Source organism: Brachyhypopomus gauderio, chromosome 13 (genome assembly GCF_052324685.1).
Source record: "Brachyhypopomus gauderio isolate BG-103 chromosome 13, BGAUD_0.2, whole genome shotgun sequence".
Taxonomy (NCBI): Eukaryota; Metazoa; Chordata; class Actinopteri; order Gymnotiformes; family Hypopomidae; genus Brachyhypopomus; species Brachyhypopomus gauderio.
The window spans coordinates 17,627,448-17,655,137 of NC_135223.1; the positions used below are offsets into that span (position 1 = coordinate 17,627,448).

The window sequence follows — 27,690 nt, forward strand, 5'->3', positions numbered from 1 at the left end:
CCAGTGGAAAACCCTGAAAGAACTTGCTCAATATGCTGTATGCTTTAGCTCTGGTTTAGGCAAAAGGACACGTGCTAGGGAATCAACACATAACACGCTGTCCATGAAACATGAAACATGTCTCGTTTCTGGGGGTGGTAGCCAGATGTCAGTGCCACTGCTCCACCAACAAGAAACGGTCTGGGGTCAAAGGCTGATGATGTTTATTATCGGTGGCACTGAGCCAATGACCCTGCACCTGAACTTAAAGTTAAAAGAATTTATGAACTTTGGTTTCTAAAAATAGAGGTGTCCATTGTGCTCACTGTGATGCTCTTATGCCAGTGTAACAATGATTAATTATTTCTAAAATCTTAGCATGTTTCAAATAAGCATATTACATGGTAACTGCACAATCAAAGCAAAGCTTTTACACCGCATGAAATACTTGACTATATATTTCTCTTTTCCTCCTGAGCAATGGACACTGGACATTACATACAGTACCTTGGGATTATGATTAATTTTTAAAGTATGATGTATTAAATAAGTTCCCTTAGGCTAGTTCCCTCATTTGTCTAATGCATGTGTTATTAGTAATGCCTGGGTATTAGGAAAATCTATATTCACTGGCAAACAAGGAAGAGACTAAATGAAATGGCACTGAAAATGTGATAACTTTATTTGGTCTCAGGCAAAGAAAATATCTCTCAAATTGCTTTCCAGGTGGTTTGTAAAAAGTACATAGTAAAATGTACTTGTCAGTGAGAGCAATTTTCAGTGCTCTACCAGCTCTGCCCAATAAAATGGATTGGGTCATGCCATGAAAATGGATTCCCCCTCTTTACTCCCCAGGGTTAGTAGTACCTGATTTCTCACTACTGCATGAAGGTGGACAAAAGATAGTTCAGGCCACCCTTTGAAAGGTGTAAAGCCAGCCTGCACATGTTTTGAAGTGCCATAAAGCACTATGAAGCAGTTCAGCAAGCGCAAAAGAAAATGCTAAATGCCTGTTTTTTAATGTTACATTTTGGTTATGTGCGGATACGTTTATATCATTTTGCAGGAACTCTTATCCAGAGCAACTTACATATTTATTAGTATAACAGTATATGTGGTCACTGGGAATTTAACCCATGATCTCGATGTTGCTAGTACCTTGCTCTACCTGCTATGCCAGGTGAGGTACAGGAGCTAACCAGAAGCCCAAAGTTGTACCAGTATTGTTTCATCTGTCAACTCTTTTCCTACCCTCAGGCCCTACATACAAATGAGAACTTGCCACCCTTCTGAAGGAAAATGAAAAAGTGTTACTTAGGCAATATGTCACAGATTAAATTATAGTGACTTATTAAGAAAACTGTTAGTCCATGGTTAAATAATCCATGAATTTCTGAATTTACATTCACGATCAAGGCAGGGCTACAGTTGAATAAGACGCACATTAAACAAAATCAAACTTTATAAGACTGTAATATTAGTGCAATCAACCACTCCCATTTTCTGATTATCAGTTAACTGTGCAAGAAAGTTGAAAAGCAGCCTATAGATCAGTGGCAGTAGAATGGGACACAAGAGTCCTCTGAAACTCTGCTAACACAGGTGATATAAGTATAGCCTGTTTCTACAGAAAGTTCAGCACTGCCGATTTACTCACCGTACCTGAATGTCTTGTAATCACGGACGTAATTTGGGGGGGGGGGGGGGGGGGTTAAAACCAAATATTTAAATAGCAACGAATCCATGTCCCCCCCACTTTTGAAATCAAAATTACGTCCATGCTTGTAATATAATGTTTCCATCATTAATCTGGAAATGCTTATTTTCAGTTGAATGGTAAAATGTAACTAATTCATGCTTTATTAGTACACAGGCGACACGACGAATTTCTCCGGTATACTTCCAAGATCAGCGAAGGCCTATAATTTGATAATTTTTAAGACATGCACGTTTTTCAATTTTCACCCTAATTAGGCCCCCGTATCTCACGTTCCCTTGCACACATTTTGAATAGACGGTAGGCAGTGACGAGATACATTTATCGCTGAAAATTGACACATCTTGTTCGACCGGGAGCTTCATGCACTCCATTCATTAACGAATCTTTAATCCGTCATGTGGTTTAACAGGCTGTCCGCCACACCAACACTTCTACGTGCCCGTAACACCACAAAGTTGTGAGTAGCAGCCCTCGCAAGTTACATATCCACATTTATCAAGGGCACTCATATACCACACATGCACATGACAAGGGTATTGTCGAAACCCACCACGAGGAAATGTGCATAGTATAAACACATCTTGATTGCTTCAAATAATCCTTAACCAACACGTTGACATGGTGCCATTTAAATATTTCATATAAGTGTGTGGGTGGATGGGATGGGGGCATTTTTTTTAGCTCACATTTATTTCCTTTCTTTTGCAATTCCCAAATTAGCATGTAACTAAATACTCGTTAGAGCGCACACTGCTTATATCCAAAGCATCATTTTTTAAAATAGACCTTTGAAGGTTCGGTTCGGTTCGATTGCGCACGGATGCAGACTTCCGAGTGGTGGTGGTGAATGTAGTCGGGCACTCAGTCGGGAGCTGAAGGCACTAAATAGAGAAGGACACGCTGACGTTTCACCAGCAGCCGAGAGAAAGCGATCGAGCCCATTATAACACACACCACAACACCTCCGACTCACCGTGCTCGTAGCACCTGTACGCAACTTCGGGGGAGTCTTTACACCAGAGTAACAGCATGATGCACGTTTGGTTTTTAAAGTCCAAACGTATTCATTTGGCTTCAATTTAATGCAAGAAACAGTTTTGGAAGACGCTCCTCGGTTTGTATGAGATCTGCGTTTGGAATGATGTGGACCTTACACGACAGTATTGGATTGCTTTTTTTTTCCTGTTTGTCATTCCAGATTGGATTTTCTCTGCAAGGTAAGCATACCCGAAAAGCAGGCTGATAGTTTATAAGCTCATTAGCTCATTATACATTAGTTTAACGCTCCCCCTATTCGATTCTAATGATGTGAACGATGCATTAACTATTATAATATTACACACGCTTTTTTTTAATGGACAAAATGTGCGTGCTATTGGTAATTTGGTGTCTTGCAACTGTTGATTTCGGGGAACTCATTAGTCAGAATGTTGGTTTCTTTGTTTCATAAATGAAGGAACATGATGGTTTCCTTGCTAACTCCTTCACATTAAACGTATGGGAATAACTTTGAAGGGACGCCATGCGCGACTTGCATCTCAAGTGGTGGATCTGCAGAAATGGGCTTCGGCTGTAGTTAAACGTACTGCGGGTGTTTTTCCCGTAGAACCACGGACAGTTCTGTCGTTGACCAATTCATAAAAATTCAATGCTAGAGGCACAAAGTAAATATTTTAACAGCTATTTCTCAACGATAAGCACTCATAATCTTTGCAGCTATAACAGCGAACTCCGAGGCAAAAGCGATGCGAGGAATGATTCTAAGACACCGACACTGTTGTTTCACCCACATCTATTTGTCAGTGCGCGATAAACTGCTATTTATAAGCTGCCCAAGCAATTCTAAAGTCTTGCTGTATAGTAGAAATTATCATTTGTAAGTAGATCTTTTTGCGTGTCCGCTGTACAAATCGCTGTATTCTAACAAGTTTAAAAGGAGCATCACAGCAGTAATGTTAATCTATAGTTTGCTGTATTTTCGGTGGCTTACTTATCGCCACGTCTGCCTTGCAGGAAAGTTTACTGATCTACCTTCCAACATCACAGCCAGGGAGGGACAGAACATTGAGATGGCATGTGCCTTTCAAAGTGGAACCTCGTCTGTTTATCTGGAGATTCAATGGTGGTTCATACGCGCTCCAGAGGAACCAAGTACAAGGGAAGAGGATGAGGAGGACACAGAGGTAATGATCTTCTATCAAAGGAAATGCATAATGCTAAAACCATGTAATGATTACATATTAGTATTTAGTTCAGGTCAGTTCGTTGATTTTTCCTGCCCATAACTCTGTCCACACGTACTCACACGGTGGTCGGTATCGTAGCGCTGAGAAAAAGCTTCTCGCTCTACTGACAATGGGATGCTGCACATCTAAAACTCACGGGTATACCTAAATTAAACAAAAGATGACTTTCAAAGTAATATCATGAGCATCTCATTAAAGACAAATTAATTATTTTCAGTTTTCAAATTTAGAGGTAATAATAAAGCATTTCACAAAATGTTAGATTACTGATCAATTAGAAAACTGATCATGTACAGTTAAATGCTCAGCTTTTAAGGTTTTTATATAGATATGAGAAAGAGGCTTTAATATTCTTTTGGTACAGAATTGCTGCAGCTCACTTTGAGGAGTCACTTTGAATCTCATTTTGAAGGACAGAATTTCTTAGACAGATATATCTGAAGATGGCATCTTAGGCTCCGAGCACACTTGTTAGTGACGGTATTGGCTGAATGACAACAATGCTTTGTCTGATGATGCTGTGTCCTTTTGTGTTGCTTTTGATGCATTCACAGCAATAGCACAGACACACAGAAACATGCAGCTGATGTAGCATGTGTGACGAGTTATTTTTATATATAATACAAATTTGAATCTGCTGTCTGACATATGTCACATTATGTTTGAGACTGAGTCATGGCTTGCATCTCTCCTAGTAAGGCATTGGGCTATTTATCATTGTCACAATACTTTATAATTTGAGCAAATGCTGTAGCTTATTATGAGATTGCTTTAAGTCATAAATCCCTTTTGCAGTCAGTAGCACTACCTTTATAGTGCTATACTGCTAAGCATTCAGTCAATCTGTGCATTTGACAGTTTATCATCACTGACATCAAACACAGGAATGCTTCCTTTGATAAATTATTTTTCCTTTATTCTGCACAATAAAGTGGGCCCTTTCCCCGTTCCACCCAGGAAAACCCGCTTGGGTTTAATACCGCTATTAAGGCACTATTGTTGTCACTCATCATCCATATATTGCCAGGGCTTTGATCCCCAGCTTCTATCAATTTGGAATGTGGAATGACAATGGCTGCTGTTTTGTATGTGGCATCGTTCACTGAAACTCATTCTTTCCAGAGTAGTAGGCTTCAGATGACAGGCAGCTGTGTCCCTAGTGAACTGAGGGTATGGCAAAAACAAGGATGGAAGAGAAAAAAACAAAACAAAATAATAATAAAAAAACAACATTCTCGACAAGTCAGAATAATAAGATGGGTGACTACTGCAAATGGGCTGTGATAGGTTACACCAGAAGCACTCACCTCTGAAGGGTATCCATTAACAATGTGCCTGTGAATGTCTGTTGAGCCTAGTGGGGGGAGGCTGGGTGGGCTGCAGCACTGGCATCACTGTGTTACAGCACCATGTGTAATGGATCTCATCCAGAATCATTGAGCATCAATTTATTACATTCAGTATTCTTATGGACACACTGATTCAAAGTGGAAAAAGATGTGCCTTGAAGTTTCAGTACTATTAAATAATTATCAGTGAAGAAATAGTCATCTCAGTCTTTATCATCATATACCTAGGGGTTCGTATACCTAGGGGTTCACCTTATATCAAGGTGGGATTCCATTTGATACATGTTTGACCTTCACGTCCTAGCAGACGATCTTCCTCTTAATTCCATAAAGTGAAATATTTGACTAAAATTGATATGGAAGGGTAATTTCCAAGACTGAATATCCAACATATATATATATTATATATATATATATATATATATATATATATATATATATATATATATATATATATATATATATATATATATATATAAAGCTACAGCTGCATTTACAGAATGATACAGCAATGTCCAGTCAACAAAGCTCTGCTTCCTAAAACAAGCTTTTGAACAAAGAGAACCCCAAGAATAATGCAGCACTGATAATACATGTTAATTTTATTCTTCCTTTCTACCAAAGTAAAAAGGACAAAGAGCATCTGATGCTTTCCCAATTTCCCATTTTATTAAACCTTAAACTGGTTTGGCTTAAAGGAATACCCACCGAAACATGCAGAGGAAAGATCCATCAGTGTACTCAAGATTTCTGTGTTAACACCCGTCTGAGTGAACTGCTTGAGGACCATTCAAATATCTGAAATATACAGTTGAGATTTCAGGTGATTTCCACAAATCATCACCATACTAAGTGCACCCTAAACTTTGTATTCATTGTCAACTGAATAAATCACCAAGTCACAAATTTTCCACATCTTCACTGTAAAATGCTTTGTAGATTTCTGCGATTCTCAGCTCAACTAGAAGACAGGAGAAATGTCTTGTCTGATACTTATCAAGCCTATGTCAAAGGGGTGGGTCCCAGAGCAAAACCCCTTTTGTGACATGGCCTCAATGACGCATCTTGAGTAAGTAACTGGGAAGTGCTTTACTATCTAGTTCAGCATCTGCCTGGTCAAGTTGCACAATTGCCCTGACTGATGGTTCAAACATTCAACAGGGCTGTGTGGTTGCACATTTAGAAATATGCACCCGTCTAGACCTGTTGTGCAGTTATGAAAGAACAACAGCTTTGTCTGTAATGATAATGCATGGAGGATGGATGCAGTCACTGTTGACAGAGCTAGTCTAAGCCAAAAATGATCTAACTGAATGAAAATTGAGAAACTAAAGTTATAGTTGAAAAAAACAAGTATTTTTATTCAATAATTATCTGTTTTTTCCTATCTGTTTAGCTACCAGGTAATATGTTAAACCTTGATTTTAAGCTTTTCCAGTATGTTGCACTCAAATCAGAAAGTTGGGTCTCAAACTATTGGGTTACATAATGAAAAATGGCAGAAAATGATACATGTTCTATTTATCCAGGTAGTAGCTATTTGGTTATTTGATTTAGACTGGAAGTTCTTCACAAGTGCAGGTGGATGCAAAGTCTTTCTCTCTGTGTTGTGCATTTGGCCTAGTTACCAATTTTTTCGTAAGTTCCCTCTTTCAGACGAATGAAGACAATACCACTGGCAGCTCAATGAAAAACTTGGCTCTGATAACTGCTCTCATCGACCAGCTCCTCATTAAGAAGACACATTGACAATCACTGTAATGTTGCCCCGATCATTATGTTACCTGCAGGAAAAAAAACCTTTTTCTACTGATCTAGGACTAGTTTCTTGCTCCGAAACTGTAACAAAAAGCATCATAAATAGAAAACACATAACTGATCTTGATTGGTAAAAAATTATTTATTTCCATTCTAACTCTGTTTCACTGGCAAAACCTTGAAGTACAATATGAAGATGTTAATTCATCTATGATCATTTTAATTAATAGACGTGAATAGTGTTGCAATACACCTGTGTGACACCTATGATTTCCACCTAACAATCAATAATATGTTAATTTCATGACAAGTGCATTTATCTGAACTGAAAAAATCTGAACTCAGAAGATAAGTATATAGTTTCCTATGTGTTTAGTACTAATCTGATGTGAGTTTTTAAGTTGTTGGATAAATAAACGACAGAAATGAAATAAACTGAATAAAAAAGGTTATGAAAAGGATTGCCTTTTGGCATGTGATCATTACTTTAACAATGATCACTTCACAGATATACTATGCATGATCCACTTGAGACTACATAACTTCAAAATTGTTATGGGTATAGGCTCAAGCACAGTTTTCCATTAGTTATACATTCTTCGTTCTTCATTCCCAGTGGACGTGTGTAATGGAATGGATGTCATGGTCTTTGAAAATGGCTGTTAATAGAATCTGAATTAAGAACTGCTTCAAGAGGGGGGAGCAATTTGCACATAGAGACATAGGTTAGAATTGAATGAAAAAATAAGTGAAAGTACCAAAAAGAGAACAATGTACTGTTTATGGCTTTTTTGTTTGTTTCGTTTTTACCATGTATCATTTTATTGTAGCTTCTTTAAAGGGCATCTGTGAAAGAAAATTACACAGGGTACATCAGACCTTTCTGTCCTAGACAGAAAATAATTCCAGAGAATTATAAAATGCAGCACATGAATTCATGTCTAAAACCATATTTTAAATATTTCTTAGATCATGCACATAAAAACTCTGAACTCCAAATTTGTTGTGTGGAATAACTCTTCAGTGAACAATTAATCAGCAAAAACTTGATAAGCTTAGTAATAGCAAATAATCTAGATGGCCACATTAGACCACAGGAGCACGTGACTTTAGGGTTCATTCCAGTCAATAACAGCAGTGATCATGGTGTAGGTTTAGATATGTCAGGGACCATCAAATAAAGAATGCAATGGCATGAGCTCAGTCGCTTTGCCACAATGCTGGCTGGGGTGTAGTTTACCAAACAAACAAACAGAGTTCAGGTACAAAGTCTTTTGCATGGATGAGAATACTGGCTGAAATGGTAGAAATCCTGGTGAGCAAGGGACTTTTCCTGATTTTATTTATACCACCTCACACGAGAAACAGTGGCATGGACATCCATGTCTGCTAGTCGAAGGACTCTCTTGTTTGTCTCTCTCTTTATTAACTGTTAATGGCTGTAACAGAATGAACTCTGAAGTAGATAAAAACATCTTAAAACTCAGTGGACACTAGTTCCCCTTGCAGCAGCATATATTTTTTCTGGGTCAACTGGAAATTCCTATGTGGTCAGGTTAATCATTCGAATTAAACAGAAGTGAATATATATTTAACATACATGGGCCATGACTCAGTGACCAAGACTCAAGGACAAATTGTCCAGAAGGTAGATATGCCTGCATTACAGCAGAGAATCAGAGGGAAAACGACTAATGGTGTCTGCTGGTATCAGGCAATCGGCACTCATCAGCTCAAAGAAACCAAGTAGAAAACAAAGACAACAATATTTAAGATTATATTATTTTGTTCAATAACTTGTGCATTGCTGATATGATTCTCATATGGTTCAGTCAGTGTAAAAGTAAATATCCTCTAATTAATACTGACATTTTGGAGTTAAACAGTGTTTAAAATCCAGTATGCTGAAACAGAGCTAAAAACATCACTCATATTACTTACAGACAGCAACTGCTAAGAACAAGATAATTGAAAGATATTCAATACACTGATTCTTAAGAGATTGACAAAGGGTGTATTTGTTAACATTTGGATAGACATCTATCTTTTTTTTACTTAATACTACAAGTGTACGTTTTGCATAATGGTTTAAATATCATCTTTTGTCCATGTTTATATTTTTCTCCCTAAATGTTTTGCTGTGTTGCTGCAACATTCTGCATGACTGATTAGGTCTGATTGCTTCAAAACACAGGTGGATGAGACCTTTGAGCTACCTTCTAAATGCCATGATGTTCAACCTTAATAATCAGAAAAATTGGCAGCGTGACAGAGCAAATGTTAGTGCAGCCTGTGGTAAAAAGCTCAAGGTTTCTTTGGTGCATAATATGTAAACATCAATAAGAGCAATGACATTAAACCCTCATAGCCTCATTACATACAAAATTGATATTGCAATATAGCCCATGCGACTTACAATGCAGCATAATTTTGCTGTCCATATTAGATTTTCAAAAGAACATGCGTACCAAAGGAACTGAAGTTATCACAATGCTATCTTTCTAAATTTAGCTGAATTGCAATACAGGAAATAGCATGTTGGTAACCAAATCAGGTTTAAAACTTCAAATTAATCAGATGGGAAAGATCTTCATGAAGTTGCTGAAGCAAGGCTAGAGACTGTGTGGCAGATTATAACTTTTTTAAATGCAGTGCGTGTTTGCCAAAAGGTTAGGGTTTCTCTTGGAAGCCTTCTCGGTGAAAGTGCTTATATCACATGGTTCAATGTTTCCTGAATGAAGACCAGTAAGGATCAATATAATGTGCTGTGTTAACTAAATGCATGAGCAATGTATATGACATGTAGGCAGCCCTAAATTCCCATGACTCCAGAGCCTGGAAATGTGTGTGATAGGTTTTATCCTATCATCCATACTATTTACAGACAGGCACCCAATAAACCTTGACTTAGGAGTAGAGAGAATCTGGCGACTCATGGAACAGATCTCCACACACTGACCATGGTCTGTGGCAAAGCAGACTGCAGAGAGTGAGAGGGAGAGAATGAGTGGGCAGAGAGTTGGAGAGGAGGGGGATTCAGTCAGCATGCAGCAAGCAGGGAAGATGCCAGTAGCGTAGTCCAATTCAATTTGCTAGATCAAAACAAAAATTGTTCTCTTTGAAGACACTAGACATGAGGGCATCCAATTAGTGAATGACTCACATATGTGTGAAAATGTGTGTGCCCATGTCACCCTGTGAAGGGTGAGTTTGAGCTGCCAGCTTGATTAAATCCAGCTTCAAGTTCCAAGTAAAAGGAACATTAGAAAGTCTACAATTCTGGTCTGTCAAATGTTTTTTTTATTATTATTATTTTTATTATTTTTACTGTGTGCCAAATTTGCTGTTATTCTATTCTGCTTGCCACTGATCACATGTCACTTGTAGGGAGATTGTTAGTGGGGAAACTGTTTTGCTTCAATTTTTTTGCATTTTTGAAAAGAGCATGAGTGCTTGCAAAAAACATTGCTTTCAAATGTTGTCTATATAATGTTACAGAGAAAGCAATATCATGGACAAACCCAGAAATTAGCTAGTTTGCCAAAATTGCAGACAGCTAGCCACTAAGCAAGCATTGCACCTACCTGACAAAACCCATGAATCATGGAAACCCAAAGTTACCTTAGCAAATTTGTCAGATTACGTTTTTCATGAATAAAAACATATGGCTTTCTTTTGATTACTACTCACACCTGTAAAATCACATTTTTCATTCACTCAAACCAAGTAATTGTGAACCATTTACACATCTAACACACCCACTCCAGAAGGCAAATGATCAATAAAGTGATTATAATCAATTCTAATATTCATGCCAATGATACAGCATTACATCTGTTTTTGTACCCCTATGGTAAACTTCATCATGGGGTAATACAGTGAAATCTCCCCCCAAAAGTGACAAACTATTGTATCCCATATTATGATACCACAGAGGGGAACAGTGATATGTGTCACCTCATTCTCCTATGCTGTACCATACCATGCGGTATATTTGCCATAATGGCTTGAATTAGGAGCCAATTGTGACTCCTTAGGAGAGAAGATCATGGACGTCTGCCCATGGCCATAAAGAAGATGAGTGCCAACACATAAAAGTGGCAGATTAGATTAAATACGGACAGGTCTGCTTGATGTGTGGAATGACTTTGACCCCCTTCTGGGTTTAGCCTTCTGCCCCCTTTGTGTGCTAGTGGGTCTCTCCTTTCAGTCCTGCCTTGAAATTAAATGCAGTCAGTCAAGAGGGTTCTGGCTGGCATATTCTGTTCAAATGGAACTGCCATACTGTTTTGATTAAGGATGCAGATTTGGAGTCGTAATTGCCACAGCTCCTCACTGTGTGAATATTGGTTGCAGCGGAAAAGCATGTTGTATCGTATGGGAGCCACTGAGAACTAATTTATTGGTATTATGTTTTGTTATATGCATGGATGATCATTCTTGAGATTTAGGTGTTAGAATAATAGTTTTCAAAACTACAGTGTTTTTGTTTGCCAATGTTTTTATTTCATTAAAAATCGTTTAAAAATAAAGTTAAAATTAAAAGTAAAAAATAATTTATTAAAATTAATTAAGCCTTGTATTAATTATATTTTAAACTATGACAAATTGGAATGTGTTGTATATTTGAATGAATATAGTAATGTATATCAGAATATTTTGTAAAATATTCTATTATGATTTGTTATGATGTTATGTAATTTATTCAAATTCTCTTAACAAGGATACATATTATCACCTCTAAATGACGTCATGCTAACTTCATTGGTCAGTGTTGCTTTGACTTTGGATGTCAGGAAAAACAAATTTCCATCTGTTTGTAGTAATGATAAAGGCCAAATAGTTGAAAAACATTCTTTGCACCAGATTCTTCTTGATCCTTTTGTATCCCACTGTAGCGACCAGCTACATTTCATATGGAAATCAGGACTGTCCTACCAACATTTTGAGGTTCCACACATCTATGAAGACATTTTTTATCTTGGCACTGGTAGTTAATTTAATCCAATATACAATGTATTACCTTGTTATAAGTTACAAACTTGAAGTAATCATTTTGTTTTATTATAAAGCAAAAAATAGATTGAGAATTTGAACATTTGATGATGTTTTCAATAAAATAAAAATTAAATGGTATCTACTGTCACTAAAGACTCAGAAAGGTTCCCAATTCAGTGGTAATGAAAATGCTAATTATAGCAATAACAATAATAATCATCATAAACTGAATGTGCTGTGCGTGTGACACACAGTTTCAACTCCAAATCCCTTTGATTGTATGCCAGAGAATTGGATCAAGTGGCAGGAGCCCACAGCTTAAAATATTCCTGTACTTCCTCAGCATGTTCTGGTATTCGTGAATAAGACATGCCCCAAGGCTTTAATGAAAAAATGATGAGTTAGTCACAGGTGAAACTATTCTTCTCTGTATGGGTTCTACATGACACCAAACATGGTGTTCTACAGTAGGGAGTTCAAACCGCAATCCTGTGGTGTTGCTTCAGTGCATGGTTTAATCTTGGCCCTGTTTTAATATAACTGATTTTTCTGATAAGTTGGTAACTTGGTAATTGCAATATCCTTCATAAGCTGAAACAGATTTGGTGCATTGAAGAAATGAAACTGTGCCCCAGTTTTATATATAAGCTCTGCAGGACCAAGCCAAAGAGACCCAAATGCCTGTAGTTTTATGCTTTTATATTGTACACTTTTATTGATACTTTTTGATTGGCTACTCAAACACAATGTACTTCGGAAAAATTATCTACATGTGTTATCAAACTGTTGCAGAATCAGTTTATGAATATTTTTGTTTAAAGGACGTTTATTCAGGAATTTAGGGGAATGTTTCAATGATTGTTTTAACTTGTATGAACATTACTTTTAATGAAATTCAGAGACATTTCAACTCAGTGCAGTCAACTATGTGTCATAAAAATACACTTTATGAATACATATACAGGGATGTGATTTCATTTTAAAGCAGTAATACAAGTTTCAAATTCACACACTTTCTATTGACCTCAGCAATGACAAACTTGTTTTTACAGATGTTCACAGAGGCCCTGCTGTGTGTAATACTGACTTGCTTTTGCGACTAGATAGTGAGGTCAGGGGACAGTGGGGACATATAGGGACATAAAATGCTTCAGGGAATGATGGCAACCAAAGCCACTCAGAATCTGTGAGAAACATTTCATTTCAGGCTGTCAGTCATGAACAGACAGATGTCTAGTTCAGGGTAGAAACCATCAATCACATAATGTGGCTCTCCCACAATACTTCCATGTGAGCTACACCTGTGGATTCTGCATGACCTCATTCAGGTTTACCAGTGCAGAGATGGAGGGGTGTGCAGATGCAAGGCTGCCCCCACTGTCTAGTGATGAACTAGTTCCAAACCAAATATTTACCCATCATTTAAATATAATTAAAAACATGTTTAAACTAAAGGGATTACAAAAATATGAGGTGGTTTTATAATACTTGTAATATAAGTCAAGCAAGGCTTGTCTCACTGGTGCTAAAATTGAAATGCTAAAATTGAAAGTGAGAATTGCATTTTGCCAGTCTATTTGCTTTATGAATTAAATAAGGAATATTGCATTTGGCCTTTGCATTTGGAGTTCAGGGGTTCGTTTTCAACCATGCTAACTATTTTGAGAACTATAAGCAAACAATTTTAAAGAGTTTTAGATGCAATTATCAAGTGTCTTGATGACATGAACTCATCACCCCAGAGCACCTGCTGCAATTTTTTTGCACCCCAGTTCCTTTTTTCATGCATAGCTAAATTGCTCTGCAATTTCCATGTCAAAGGTATGACTACACTGAATGCCCAGTCACATGTAGCAGTATGTTAAACCAATGCTAACTAAACTATACATCATGGATTGTTTTGTTTTGTTTTTTCACTTTTACAATTAAAAATCAACAGTTGCAGAAAGATTGCATGGAACTTCCTTTGCACCTTCTCATATCTTTGTAACATGGATGTGCGGAGAGCAGGATGCTGGGGCAAGAGCAGCTTGCATCATATAGCTGTCTATGTATTTGCTTGTTAGCGCATTAGCGCATTAACACATAACACACATGGGTCAAAACAAACCCAACAACTAACAACTAATAATGACATGACACACACTTAAATACCAAGACGACAACAAGGGACAGGTGACATGAACGTGGACGTAATTTTGATTTCAAAAGTGGGGGGGACATGGATTCGTCGCTATTTAAATATTTGGTTTTAACCGTAAAAACTGGGGGGGACCAAAACCAGCTTTTGAAAAAGTGGGGGACATGTCCCCCCCGTCCCCCCCCCCCCCCCCAAATTACATCCGTGGACATGAATAACACACACACACACACACACAGCGGAACACACGGAATTACATATATGGACAGGTATAGACGCGACAACAAAGCACACGAAATACGCCCAAATGAAGGAGCCAGGAGCTGTACCGTGACAATCTTTATCATTCTGTGCAGAGCATTTGTGCCTATTCATATTTCTGTTTGTATAAACTCTACATTGAAGTGAGGACTACCTTTTCAGTAACAGCGCAAGAACACTTTCTTTACAAGTTAAAAGAAGTTACTGAATGACAGTTCAGAATATCAAAAGTCTGTAAATCATGTTTTATAACACATAGGTTTGTGTAAGAATCCAAGTCTTTTATATGTATTCTATATGTATTGTATATGCATTCTAGCATTCATAGTATGAACTATGTCAAAAGGTCTAAATAAATCAAACCAAATATTTCATATTTGTAAGCATTGCCTTACCCTAAAGTCAACAAGTGTTCCTTTATTCTTTCACCAAGATAACAAATATTACTTTATTTTACACCTGAGATAAAAAATCAATCCGCAACAACTGTCTGCTGTCAAATTCACTGCAGTTAACAAGCCATTACTTTCAATATGCCTGCATATCCTTCTAGATGGCCTGGATTTAAATAATTCATGACTCACACAGCAGTGTTTCTGTGCCCAGCAGTGAACAATACTGTCCCTCTGGGCTTAATCAAGCTTTCTCAAAATAATGAGTTAGGCTGTACACTGCTTTTCTCATGATTCAACAATACAATTTTTGTGTTAACACACACATGCACAATACCTCTTCACAATAATTTGGCTATGTCTGTCGGTTAACAAAATTATTTTTTTTGGTGAGTTGTCAGGAGGTTCCAAGGAGTTAGATTTCTTCCATTCAACACGGGATACTTTGGAAGTGTTACAAAAGCTTGATAATAAAGTCACACATTTGATGGTTTAATGGCTTGAAGATCTACTGATAATTGAAAGCAAGCTATTGGAGGGACTTCAAATGTTGAAAACATGGACAAAGCTGAAAAAGTTTTATACCTGTTCTTTGAGTTAATCGTTTGATTAGTTTGTCATTTTGCACAACTCTGGGGTGAATTAATTTTGTAGTATTATGAACAAGGGAGTGGGAATGCTTTGTTATTCTGTGCCTTAGTTTATGGCAACTAAATACAACATTCACCATAATTTTAAAAGGATCATTAATATGACATCTTTAAAATATCATTAGGGAGAAGAAAAATTTTTTTTTTAAGTAAGCAACATCCAAATTACTACAAATCTAAACAAACAATAGCATTACATTGACATACCAGCACAGCAGTACACTGCTGATCGCAAGAGATAATTATAATGTAATCAGCATAGATAATTGTCATTAACTCTACATATTGATGTGTGATTACTTAGACAACTGTTTAAGTGTATGAATGAATGTAATTAGCTATTATCTTCGTCTCAAAAGTGCAAGTCCTGGGCCGGCTCATCTTGTGTAAATTGAGGCTATGTTATGAAATTTGCAAACGCACACACATTTGTTTTATTACACAGAGCCCTAAGGTCATTAACAGAGAAGTAGAGTATGTTTAGCATATGTCTAATCAAACAGCATCTGTGTGCTGCTTCAGTTTTGTTTCATCTGGTCCAGGGGTTGCAAAGTCCCAAGCTCTACCATTTTAATGCTTTAATGCATTTGTGCATATGGCAGAGGGATGGAAGTTTACATTTCCTTGCAGTCAAGTCAGAACTTGACTTGTTTTTTCCCCCATAAAATAGACCATAAAAGCATCTCCCATAAAATACTCGCCTTCTGTCACATAATTTAGCTTTTACACAATGGAGCCTCATTAATTAAGCAAAATACAATAGACTTATGTTGACTCAAAAAAGAAGTACATTTCAGTGAGCACAGGAAATGATTGGACATTCTGAATGAATGGTTTATTAAAAAGACAACAGTCAGAAGTGGTCCTTCAGGAACATTCAGCATTTGCTAGATACATGGTGACTGATGTAAATTTCATACAGCAGCTGTTCATTTACATGTGAGTAAGCACTTGACATTATTATGTTACAAACCTTCAAATTAACTTGCATTACCTTGCATTAACTTAATTCTCTATTAGTGTGTTATATTTATCATTTCATTTAGCATTAAACTCTGTGCTCAGGAGTTTTTCATATATATGCTTTCCAGAGACTTTCATATACAGTATAAACAGAAAGAAATAATACCCACGTAAATAAAACTGTCAAAAGGATTTTAAAAAGCAAACCAGTCAGAGACTAATATGTGTCTGCTAGACCCCCAGTTAAATGCTACGAATAAGGATTGCAATTGGAAATTCATTAGATCACAATTAAGTTAATTGTATTTCTACAGCGTGGATAGCTATTGGAGACCCAATTCAAATGAGCGGCATTTTATAGTGTACGGCTGGATAGGTAATTCCATAAAGTTAATAGAGATAAAGTACTCCATGTTAGAGGAGATATATGTGTATATACAGTATATGTATGTGTGTGTGTGTGTGTGTGTGTGTGTGTGTTTGTCTTAGGGCGTACTCACACTAGGCACGGTTTGCTTGTTCCGTGCTGGTGCCCGGTTATCCCCCCTCCCCACTCCCCCTCTGGCCTGCACTCACACTGCCTTTATCAACCCGGCCCGAGCACGCTTACGTCATCACAACGGCGCTTTATTTGGAAAAAAAGCGCGCTCGCACAAAACTATGGAGTTCACGATTCTCTTTTTATTGTATTTTTAGAGTCGTTTTGGGAGTGCAGAAACACGTTGCAAGCACAGATTTATCGATAATTTAACACAACGATTGTCTGCTAATCGCTTTGCCGCTATGACTGTTTAACGTGAGCGTCGCATCACTGACGTCATGTTTGAGTTCCAGCGAAATGAACCAAGCAGCGAAATGAACGAGGCACCAAGCGAGTCCACATGAATCGTGCCCTGGCCCACCTCTTCAAGTGGGCCCGAGCACGGTTAACTGATCCGGGCCCGGGCACGGATCACAGAGCCTAGTGTGAGTACGTCCTTACTCTAACTATCTATAAGTGATGTCAAATGACTACATATTTTAATAATCACTGACACTGGCAGCCCTGCTGTTCCTGAGAACGAGGTTCAACCTCACTTCTAGGCCACTACCACACAAGTCTTAATTTCATGCCTGCCAGCTTAAACCATATCCTGTTAGCAGGTGTGATCAGAAATGTACCAGAGAAGAATGGTGTAAAAATTCTAAATGTCAGAAATAGGCTATAGTCTGCAATAGTTCACTTCTGAAATGCATCTACAGGGTAAATACAAGGCAGATGTTCTAATGCCTGGTGAGAATCTTGAGAGTACAATTGGTCCTAAGATTACACTCTTCTAGGCTGAGATTATTGTTGTTACTCCTCGCTATAGATTGAACCATTCAGTGCAGCGTATACATACAAAAAGTATAAAAAACTCAGTGTCGTGTTCAAGATGATTTGAGCTTTCAGATATGGTGCTTTATGCTAAAGGGATGGACATCATCAGCAATGGGTAGGCTTTGGCATTTAAATGATGTTCATATTAAGGCACCCGAAGAGTGCCACGAAAATATCCCCTGCACCATTATACCTCCACCAGCTGCCTGAACCATTGATGCAAGGCACTATGGATATGTTCTTTCATGTTGTTTATTCCAAATGTGACTCATCCAAATGACACAGTAGAAATCATGACTCGTCAGACTAGACATGATCAGGCATTTTTCCCAATCTTCTATTGTCCAATTTCGTTGAGCCCTTGTGAACTGTAGCTTTGGTTGCCTGTTCAAAGCTGACAGGCATGGCACCTAGTATGGTTTTCACCCCACCTGCTTCAGTGTTTGATTTGCTTAAGACATGGTCCTCTGCAATCTGGCCTTTCTGGCCTTTCTCCTGATGCCATGACCCCCGACATCAACTAGGCATTTTGCTAGTGTGTGTGTGTGTGTGTGTGTGTGTGTGTGTGTGTGTGTGTGTGTATATATATATATATATATATATATATATATATATATATATATATATATATATATATATATATATATATATATATATTGGACTAGTCTATGTAAAGGTGATTGTGTGTGAAAATCTATACCACATTCAAACTACCTTCTCCATTCTGACACTTTGAACTTCAGCATGTTGTCTCGACTATGTCCACAAGCGCATTGAGTTGCTGTCATGTAATTGGCTCATTAGATATTTGCTTCAGCAAGCAGTTGAACAGGTGTACCTATTAAGGCAGCCAATATACATACAGTAGCCTACTATACATACAGTATATGCAAAAGTTTTAGGCAGGTGGAAAAATGCTGCAGAGTAAGAATGCTTTCAGAAACAGAAATGTTAATAGTTTATTTTTGTCAATTAACAAAATGCAAAGTGAACAGAAGAGAAACGTTAATCAGATCAATATCCGTGTGATCACCCTTGGCCTTTGAAACAACATGCATTTTTCTAAGTACATTTGCAAGTCAAGAACAGGTTATCCTTATTTTCATAGGAAGGTTGAAATGCAGTCATTAACTAAACTAGAAACAATTGGATAAAAGGCTTAAAACCGGGTGAAAGCAACATTCTGCTACAAAGGTAAGCTTGTGGAAGACAAGTTTCGTGTCACAGGTCACCATGGCAAGACTGAACATGGCAACAAGACACAATGTAGTTATAGTGCATCCGCAAGGTATCTTCTAGCAAATATTTCAAAGCAGACTGGGGTTTCTGATGTGCTATGCAAGCTCTTTTGAAGAAGCACAAAGAAATGGGCAGCGTTTTTTTTTTTTTTTTTTGGAACGAGGACCATAGACTGAGTGGTCGGCCAAGGAAATATATGAAAGACACATCATGCTTACTTCCTTTCGACAGCAGAAGATATCCAGCAGTGCCATCCGCTCAGAACTGACAGAAACAAGAGAGATCCAGATACACCCATCTACTGTTCAGGGAGTCTGGCCAGGAGTAGTCTTCATGGAAGAATTGTGTCCAAAAAGTCATACCTTTGACATGGAAATGGCAGAGCAATTTAGCTATGCATGAAAACAGGAACTGGGGTGCAAAAAAATTGCAGCAGGTGCTCTGGGGTGATGAGTCAATGTGTGAAATATTTGGCTGTACCTTCAGTTTCTTCACTGAAGGGCTGGAGAGTGGTACAGCAATGAGTGTCTGCAGGCAACATTGAATCTTGGTGGAGGTTCAACAATGAAGTGTGGTGAAGGTGCCTTGCAAGTTTGGGCCTTAGCTGCAGCAACTGGAGCTGGAGATTTGTTTGGATTGCTGAAAAATACGGGCAGATATTTATCCATCATGCGATACCATCTCAGAGGTGTCTGATCAGTTCCAGATTTATTTTGCAACAGGACAATGACCCCAAACATACCATAAAGAAGAGCCAGGACTACTGGAAGTGATGATATCTGGGATTACATGAAGAAACAGAAGGATTTTCTCATTTGAACACTTGTTTTGCAACATTTTTTCACACCTGCCTAAACATTTTGCACAATATTATCTATGAGCAAAAGAAGCTATACAAATTTGTAAACATTCTTAAACCTTTCTATAATTAAGAAAATAACATTTATTGGCATTGCAATAATTGGAGCAAAAATGGTCACAAACGATTTTACTAAAATTGGGACCAACTGACAATATGATTGGCTGAGGGCATCACATGACCCAGGCCTGTCACCCTTACTACATTTTTTCTATTACTCTGATTTTTCCACCTGTAACTCAATAACAACCACCAGCCGCTGCAAAGCAGCAGTTGCACCAAAGTAACAAGTATGATGCAACCGCATTTTCAGACCTCAAGAAATGATTCGTAATGAGTTCACTAAATGTATATAATAATATAATAACTGTCACGTAGGGCAACGCCCCCTCTCGTAGCTGTCACTCTGGGTTCCCTCATGTCCGTGTTCCCTGCCTGTTTGTCCCGCCCTGCTCGTTGGTTTTGATGGATTCCTTGTTTGTTACCACGCCCCTGTGTCATTGTCATCACCTGTCCCTTGTTTAGTCCTGTGTATATTAATCCCTGTGTCTCCCAGGTCTAGTTGTCGGTCTTTTTGTTTTTTGCTGTGTTTTGCCTGTTCGCCCTAGTACTGCTGTTCCGTGAGTCTTCCTGGTTGTGTTCGCTATGTCTGTCCGTATTTCGTGTCCTGACTGCCTGCCCGGTTTGACCCATGCCTGTTACATCGACGCTGCTTTTGGAATTTCCTGTAATAAATCTCGCTCTCCTCAGCGTTTGTGTCGGTCTACCTGTTCTGCCCTGCGCAGATCGTTACAATAACCCACTTAATCAAAGTGAAATCAATGTAGACTCTAATGTTAGGCTAGATAGGCCATAGGTCATTAAATGTGATACTGTCACTAAAGGCTAGATTGCTGATTAAGCACTGGTGCTGCTGAGCAATCAGTATTACAAAAATAAATAATCCTTTAGTTATGCTGTTACATTTATTGCATAGAGACCATTTAATGGAACTTTATTTGTGGAATATAAATAAACGTTTTGATAAATTATTGAGTTTAAATGCTAACTAGAAATAGCAATAAAGGAAATGTTATGTAACTGCAAAAAGGCCGTGTGCTAAACTACTGCAGCATATCTCACTTCATATCAACTTTGAGGAACTATGTCAACTGTTTAGACTATTGTCTGTTTTCTCTTTTGACCATCTTGAAAACAGTAACCATGCAAGAATGATGTTATATAACTGTTATATATGACTCTATTATATGACTCTATGTCCTATACTCTTTGAATGATGTTATATGACCACACTCATGATTGGTTCATGGTTCACCTTTTTTGAAACCATGAAGATACTGAAGTCTTTGTGTTCATGGAACTCATAATCATTGAATCTCCTGGTTTAGACCTATTGCAGCCACCTTTACAACAAGCCAAAGCATTCCTGTTCCATTAGACTCAACACCATTGAGTTCTCCATTTGTACTTTGTATTTGGCTGCCTGCCGGCTTTTGATTGGCCTAAAATTGCCAGTGGGAGGGAGAAGTGAAGAATGGCAAAATGGCTTGTTCAACACCCCCAACACAGAAACGCACACACACACACACACACACACACACACACACACACACACACACACACACACACACACACACACACACACACACACACAGCATCATAAAAAAGACAAATGATAGTCCACACAAGACAGTCATACGGCATGAAAAACAGAGTATCAAGACAAGAACTGGATGGCTGGCAACCTTACTTAGACCTGACTCAGCAAGATGTCTTCAGGCACCAGTCCATATGGCAGTCATTTTAAAGGTTTCAATGTCTGCTAAAGATATGTATCTTAGGAAAGTTTGAAAATGTGAGAGCAACTAAAAAAGAAATAATATAGTTTTATAGTGTAGTTGTTTTTAATCATTTTAGACATATTCCACATTGTTTTCTCCTTACCAAGATGCAAACCAACACTGAATAACCAACCAGACAAACAAAATGTATACATGCAAAAAATTGCAGGGCAGAAGGAAGGGGCACTGCCACTGGGTCGTCTCTGTGCTGCATGGGCCTAGTAGCTTCCTAATGGCATCAAAGATCTGTTGGTAGACAACTTGAGCCATTCAGTAGATCAGCCCACTCAGGAGTTACCCCAGCAAACAGCCAGCAACAATATAGCTTAAGGTTATTTTTAAGGATTTGAAAAAATTCTTAAACAGTGGAAACTGGCTTCTGGCATGCCATCTGGTGCTGTGACTAGTCTAGTGAACCACTAACAATCCGTTTAGTCATTAAAACTAGAAAGTCTTGTGTCATATCATGTGCATTCTGTCTACTTTTGTTCCTTGAACAATAGCATTTTTTTGACTATCATTTACAGGCTATTTCTTGTAATATGCCAGTCAGAACATGGTTAAAGCTGTACTTTAGAAAAACTGAAGGCAGTCTTTTATGTTTGTGACGTTTCCCTTGATTTTAGATGGAGCTGATACCAGAACCAGACCCGGATGACGAAGGAACTAAAATAAGTGTAAGCATGCTTATATAGTGCATAGATCCATGAAAACCAGTGTGACAGCCCGTTTCTCATACATGTAAGAAGTGTGGACAAAGCACAGGAAGCGACAGACTGAACGTCATTTAAACTTTGTTCTTCATTCCCTCCATAGACAGTCAAGGTCCAAGGCAATGACATTTCACACAAGCTGCAACTGTTACGTGTGAGCAAGAATGACGAAGGGCTGTATGAATGCAGAGTCACTGACGCCAACTATGGAGAATTGAAGGAGTATAAGGCTCAGGCCTACTTGAAGGTTAACGCTACAGTCCGTAGAGGACTAATCAAGAAGACCTCCCCTCTGCACCTGACGGATAAGAAACCCCGTAAGAGCAGTTCGGCCTTGGGTCAAGACAGCAACGGACCAGACCATCGCTCCCAGTCCACCTCTACGTCCCAGGCATCACAGTCAAAACCAGTCAACCACAGCACAGGGTCAGGTAAGTGTGTCTTGCAGAATAGCTTTTCTGTCAACTAAAGATTCATTTGTTTCGCAGGTGTGCATACAATACAATACAAATTAATACAATAGTGTTCATTTGCATTTGTGCACATATGGTGCAGACAAAATGGATTTGTATATGCATAATGCCCGCTGTCTCAGAAAGCATGACGTTCAGGTTGTGATTTAAGGTCAATGGGAAAATTTACTTTATAGTTTGGTAATGAAGGATTGTAAAAAGTTATTTCATGATGGATTGCAAAACTTATCTAAAAATGAATTTATATAAAAATGAGAAGATGAGAGATGAGATTGTTTTTATATACATTGCTGAATCTACACGTTGCCCATTGTGCAAAAGATAGATGTGCTCTTTGGGGTGCCCTGTGTAGCTTGCAGCAATGATAAACTCCTAGCATCACTTCTCTATGAGTGCAAGGTTTCAGTTCAACACTGGGGCTACCTCTGCCACCACAGTCCAAGCCTGTAAACATAGCCCTGATCACTAATAAATGCCACCACAGCTAAAATAAAATGAAACACATTTCTCATGGTTCTCTCACTCTGCAATCCTTTCATTAACTGTGAATTTTAAACTTTTAATACAATTGTAGTTTATTAGTCAAGTTTACGCATTCAGTTCTTTGTGGTGCAGTAAATAATTAATATATACATTACAGACTCCTCATATTTTTGTAAATGCTTTTTCAATAAACATCAATGTTGATTAATTTCTGCACAGTTAAACTGAATCTAAATGATTTTTCTGGGAGCTAAATTTAACTCAGTAGGACTTAAAATTAATAATTTCATCAGGAAACGTAGCTGGAGCTTTCATGGCCTGCGCACTACCCTGAGTGTAATCACAAGATTTTCTACTCTAATTTAAAAGTAACTTCTGAAACTTAATAGGTTTCATAATAAGCTTTATGAACTGCAGAATAGCACATTATGCAATATAGAAGTGTCTGCAAAGGCCTTTAAAGGCCATACCAGCACACAAAGTGTGCCTTCACTCTGTTCATCTGTCTACCAAATCAGGTGACGAATGGGTGAGAATCATAATTTAAATTGCCATAAATACTCCAGAATGTATATGCACAATTGTGTAGTTGTAGATGGCTTTTGGGGCAAATTATGACTTTTTTTTTAATAAAGAGTTATGTTTGATGGAAGTTGTCAAGAAGAATTCACTAAAAGAACTTTATAAATCAAGCCTAAGCATTGTCATAACCCACATCTGAAAACCCATAATGAGGCATAATGCCTTTTTACAGTGTGGCCCACACTGACAAATGCTGTAAATGTAAATGGTTAAACAGTTTGGGTTGAAATGCAAACAAATCAGAATGAATGGCCACGGTTGTTTTTATGCTCTCGTGCATGTCCATATGGATGGAACTGTATTTCTCCATTGTAAGCAGCACCTTCTACACAGAACATCTGATATCCACTTTAGCCCTATTGGGGAATGGCAGACATAGACCCTCTCATCCACTGAGCAAGTGGAAGACTGCGGGTGGAGAGGTCTATATAAATAATACATTTGCACAGGCATTACATTACACATGTGCATTTAGAACAATGGTTGAAAAGTACAAAATGAAAAAGAAACACATGGGTAAGCCTGGTAATATTAATTGCGCTGACAGCAATAAAGTGAACATATATAGAACTTATTTTCCGAATTATCACAGCAGTGTCCTGAGCTGAAGCACCCTGAGCACTCGTTAGCTCTACCATGGTATACCATCTACAAGAGCAGCGAGCTATAATTATAAAGTTGATATTCTGACATGACCAGTGACTCTATAGCTAATTGGACAAAGCTGGCTATGAATGTATATGTGTGATATGAATTCAAGAGGTTCTGAGAGCATTTCGTCCCTAAGTAAAACAGGACTGCTTCATTATTCTCCACAAAGGGGAGGAGGAGACAGGGAGAAGCTCTCGCTCAGCGAGGCCGCTCCTCCTCAGCGATAGTCCTGCTCAGTTGATCACTGAAGGCCAAATAAAGTCTGGCAGTTGGGAGGAGAGCTTTGTGAGCATCCATCTCTCTCCCTTCTCCTTCTGATATTAAACTTGGCTCCCCGAGTCTCCCCGGATGCCTCTCCTCTCAAAAAAAAAAAAAAAAACTTCTGTGCTCGGTCTGATAGAAGAATCTCGTAAATGTCACAGTAATTTACTGGAAATTTCATTTTCCATTTCTTCAATGTTGCCTTGTTATTAGGGGTTTTATGGCTGAATATACAGGTCTCTCCCCCTCTCTCTCTCTTTCCCCTCATCCTCTCTCTCTCTTCCCCATCTTCCTCTCTCTCCTCTCTCCTCTTTTCCTCTCTCTCCTTCTGCCTGTGTCCATCTCCCTCTCACTTTCTGTTCTGTCATTTTTACAAGTGTGTAAGTGAATTAAATCAACTTTTAATCAGACTTTGTTTTGTCCACCTATTGCAATTTCAATCCTTAACAAAAACCAGAAGATTTGAGGAATTAGTGCAAAACAAAGATCAAAAAAGGAGTGTTCATCATCCTTATTGTTACTCACCAAGCCTTAATAAATGCAGGGATTTAATTGCCTATACTTCATGTTATTATCCCAATGTAAATTCATGGCTGGTTGCTCCAGTTTATGTGCTCTATTAAAAATCCTATTAATTTGCTTCTTCTCATGTAAAATGTTAATAATCATTCATAAATCTTTTTACATAACATGAAAAAACAGGACAAACATGCTTCTTTGTAGCATTTATTAATTCTGCGCAGTAGTGTAGGTTTTGATCTCAGATCTGGTTGGGGTGGAGGACCAAATGCTGTGTGTTGTAGGAGAGTCGTGGTGGCTTCCCTTACAATTAGTTATCACCCTTGGAAACTAGGGTAGCCTCACAAGTGAAGCACGGATATATTGCAGGTCATATTACATATTGTGAAGATTTTGTATCAAAAAATAGTGCAGGTCAGACCCCCCCCCCCCCCCCCCCCCCCCCCCATCTGCCCATCCCCCAATCCTTCCAAGATGAAAAAAGAAGGAGAGGAGAAAAAGAGCCTCTAGAATAGAGAAATGTGAAGGAGAACTGTTTTAAGTACATATAAAAAAATGCCATGGCTTAATTAATGTAAAATTGAAGAGTGTCCTGTTCACTAACCTGTTTCAAGCACCAGTTCCTTTGAAATGCAATATTGCAATATGCCGCAGATAAAGTTAGATTAGTGGTTCCAATAGTCAAAATCCTATAAATGAGTCATAGCACATTCTGTATGATGTGCTCATGCAGTTAGATAAAACCCGTCCAGAACTGCGTTTGCTAGTGACTCAGATGAGTTCCTATAACCCATAACAAATACAGCTCAACATGCTTTACTGGCAGGTTCCTCAGCAGCAGTTTCACTGAATGTGGGATGTGGTGAATGGACTCAGAAATCCTTTAGGAATAGACAGCGACTTGACAGGTTTGGCCAGTGGTAGACATAAATTCCTATTCATGACAGTTCAGTGTCAGCTTGCATTTGGCTGTGCAAGTCTTCCTGGGGAGAGTGACAGACGGGCTTTTACATTTGCATTGGAGGGGGTGAGGGTGGGGCTTCTTCTTTTCTATTTATATGTTCCTAGAAATAAGTGTGATTTTCTACACTCAAATATATTTAAATATTGCAAATGAACAAATTCTATGCCATGCCTAAAATATGCATTCTTGATTATTTATATCCGTCCAGGATTTCATAACATTTTTAAATATGTGGTAAACATACACATTTATAATAAGCTTGGTAACTGGAAAAACACCATGTCCTTCACAATAGTTCATAAATGCTAGTTGTCTCTGTCAGCTTGAAGATAACGCATGTGCCTGTAATTTCTTCCCCAGGTAGCAGGATAGCAACAAGCTATGGACTTGCTGTCCTGCTTTCTGTCAGTGGCTATGTGAGGGGAGCTTTGCTATAGTTGGTGAACCTTTTTTCAAGTTTCACTGTTCTCTAAAGCCAGGAGAAAAATCACCTGCTTTTTTTTTGTTGTTGTTTTTTCATGGACGACTGTTGGCTCTTATGTAAAACCGGAATTTGTACCCAGTGTGGGGAAAAGAATCTACACCACAATCACTTTTCCTTTCTTTTTTCCAAAAGGTTCAGAAGAAAAGACTGTCTTATTGGACATGTGTTATGTGTTCATTATGATAAACGCAACATAGACACAAAGGATTATGGGCTAACTTTCACCCATGTATTATTAGAATTATTTTAATGTATTTTTTTGTTTATAACCAGCTGTGAATTTAATATGACATGCTATAAAGTTTGGGAAGAATTTATATTTGTGTAATATATAAATATATACATACAGATACACATATAATTAATTGATTTTAAACCTTCTTGGACTCTGTACAGCTTGCGTTCATTCTGAAATATTATGTGTGCAAGGACACTAAGGAAAATGTGAACATAGCACTGACATTGAAGTAACTGTTGTGGCTGGTTAGGTAATGGAGTTCTGCTTGGCTATGTGATGTTCTAAGCTGTTTAATCTGTTTAAAAAAATATTTTATTTGATGCTGACTGATCTTGCTACAATGCACCTGCTATCTTTTGTATGTTTTTAATTTATTTACTTGTTTATTTTTTATTTTGTAATTTTGCATAATAAATGTGAGCTTATTTCTGTTATTACTCTGTTATTCTTGTTGTGCATACTGGAGAACAGCAGTATGTTTCTCACACCTCCTGTGCCATATACATTCCTTTAGCATACCTAAACAAATCAATGCCAGAACATGCACCAGATATTCTACATCTGAAC

General features: G+C 38.1%; 1 protein-coding gene across 1 annotated transcript; it reads left to right on the forward strand.

Moving 5' to 3' along the window:
- The first annotated feature begins 2,447 nt into the window (after nt 1–2,447).
- On the forward strand, nt 2,448–27,557 carry vstm2a (V-set and transmembrane domain containing 2A). Its single transcript, XM_076971512.1, has 5 exons — nt 2,448–2,916; nt 3,713–3,882; nt 22,382–22,432; nt 22,572–22,899; nt 26,762–27,557. Exons 1-5 carry the CDS (start codon nt 2,820–2,822, stop codon nt 26,836–26,838), a joined length of 723 nt encoding a protein of 240 aa, XP_076827627.1. The 5' UTR covers nt 2,448–2,819; the 3' UTR covers nt 26,839–27,557.
- The last annotated feature ends 133 nt before the right edge of the window (nt 27,558–27,690 follow it).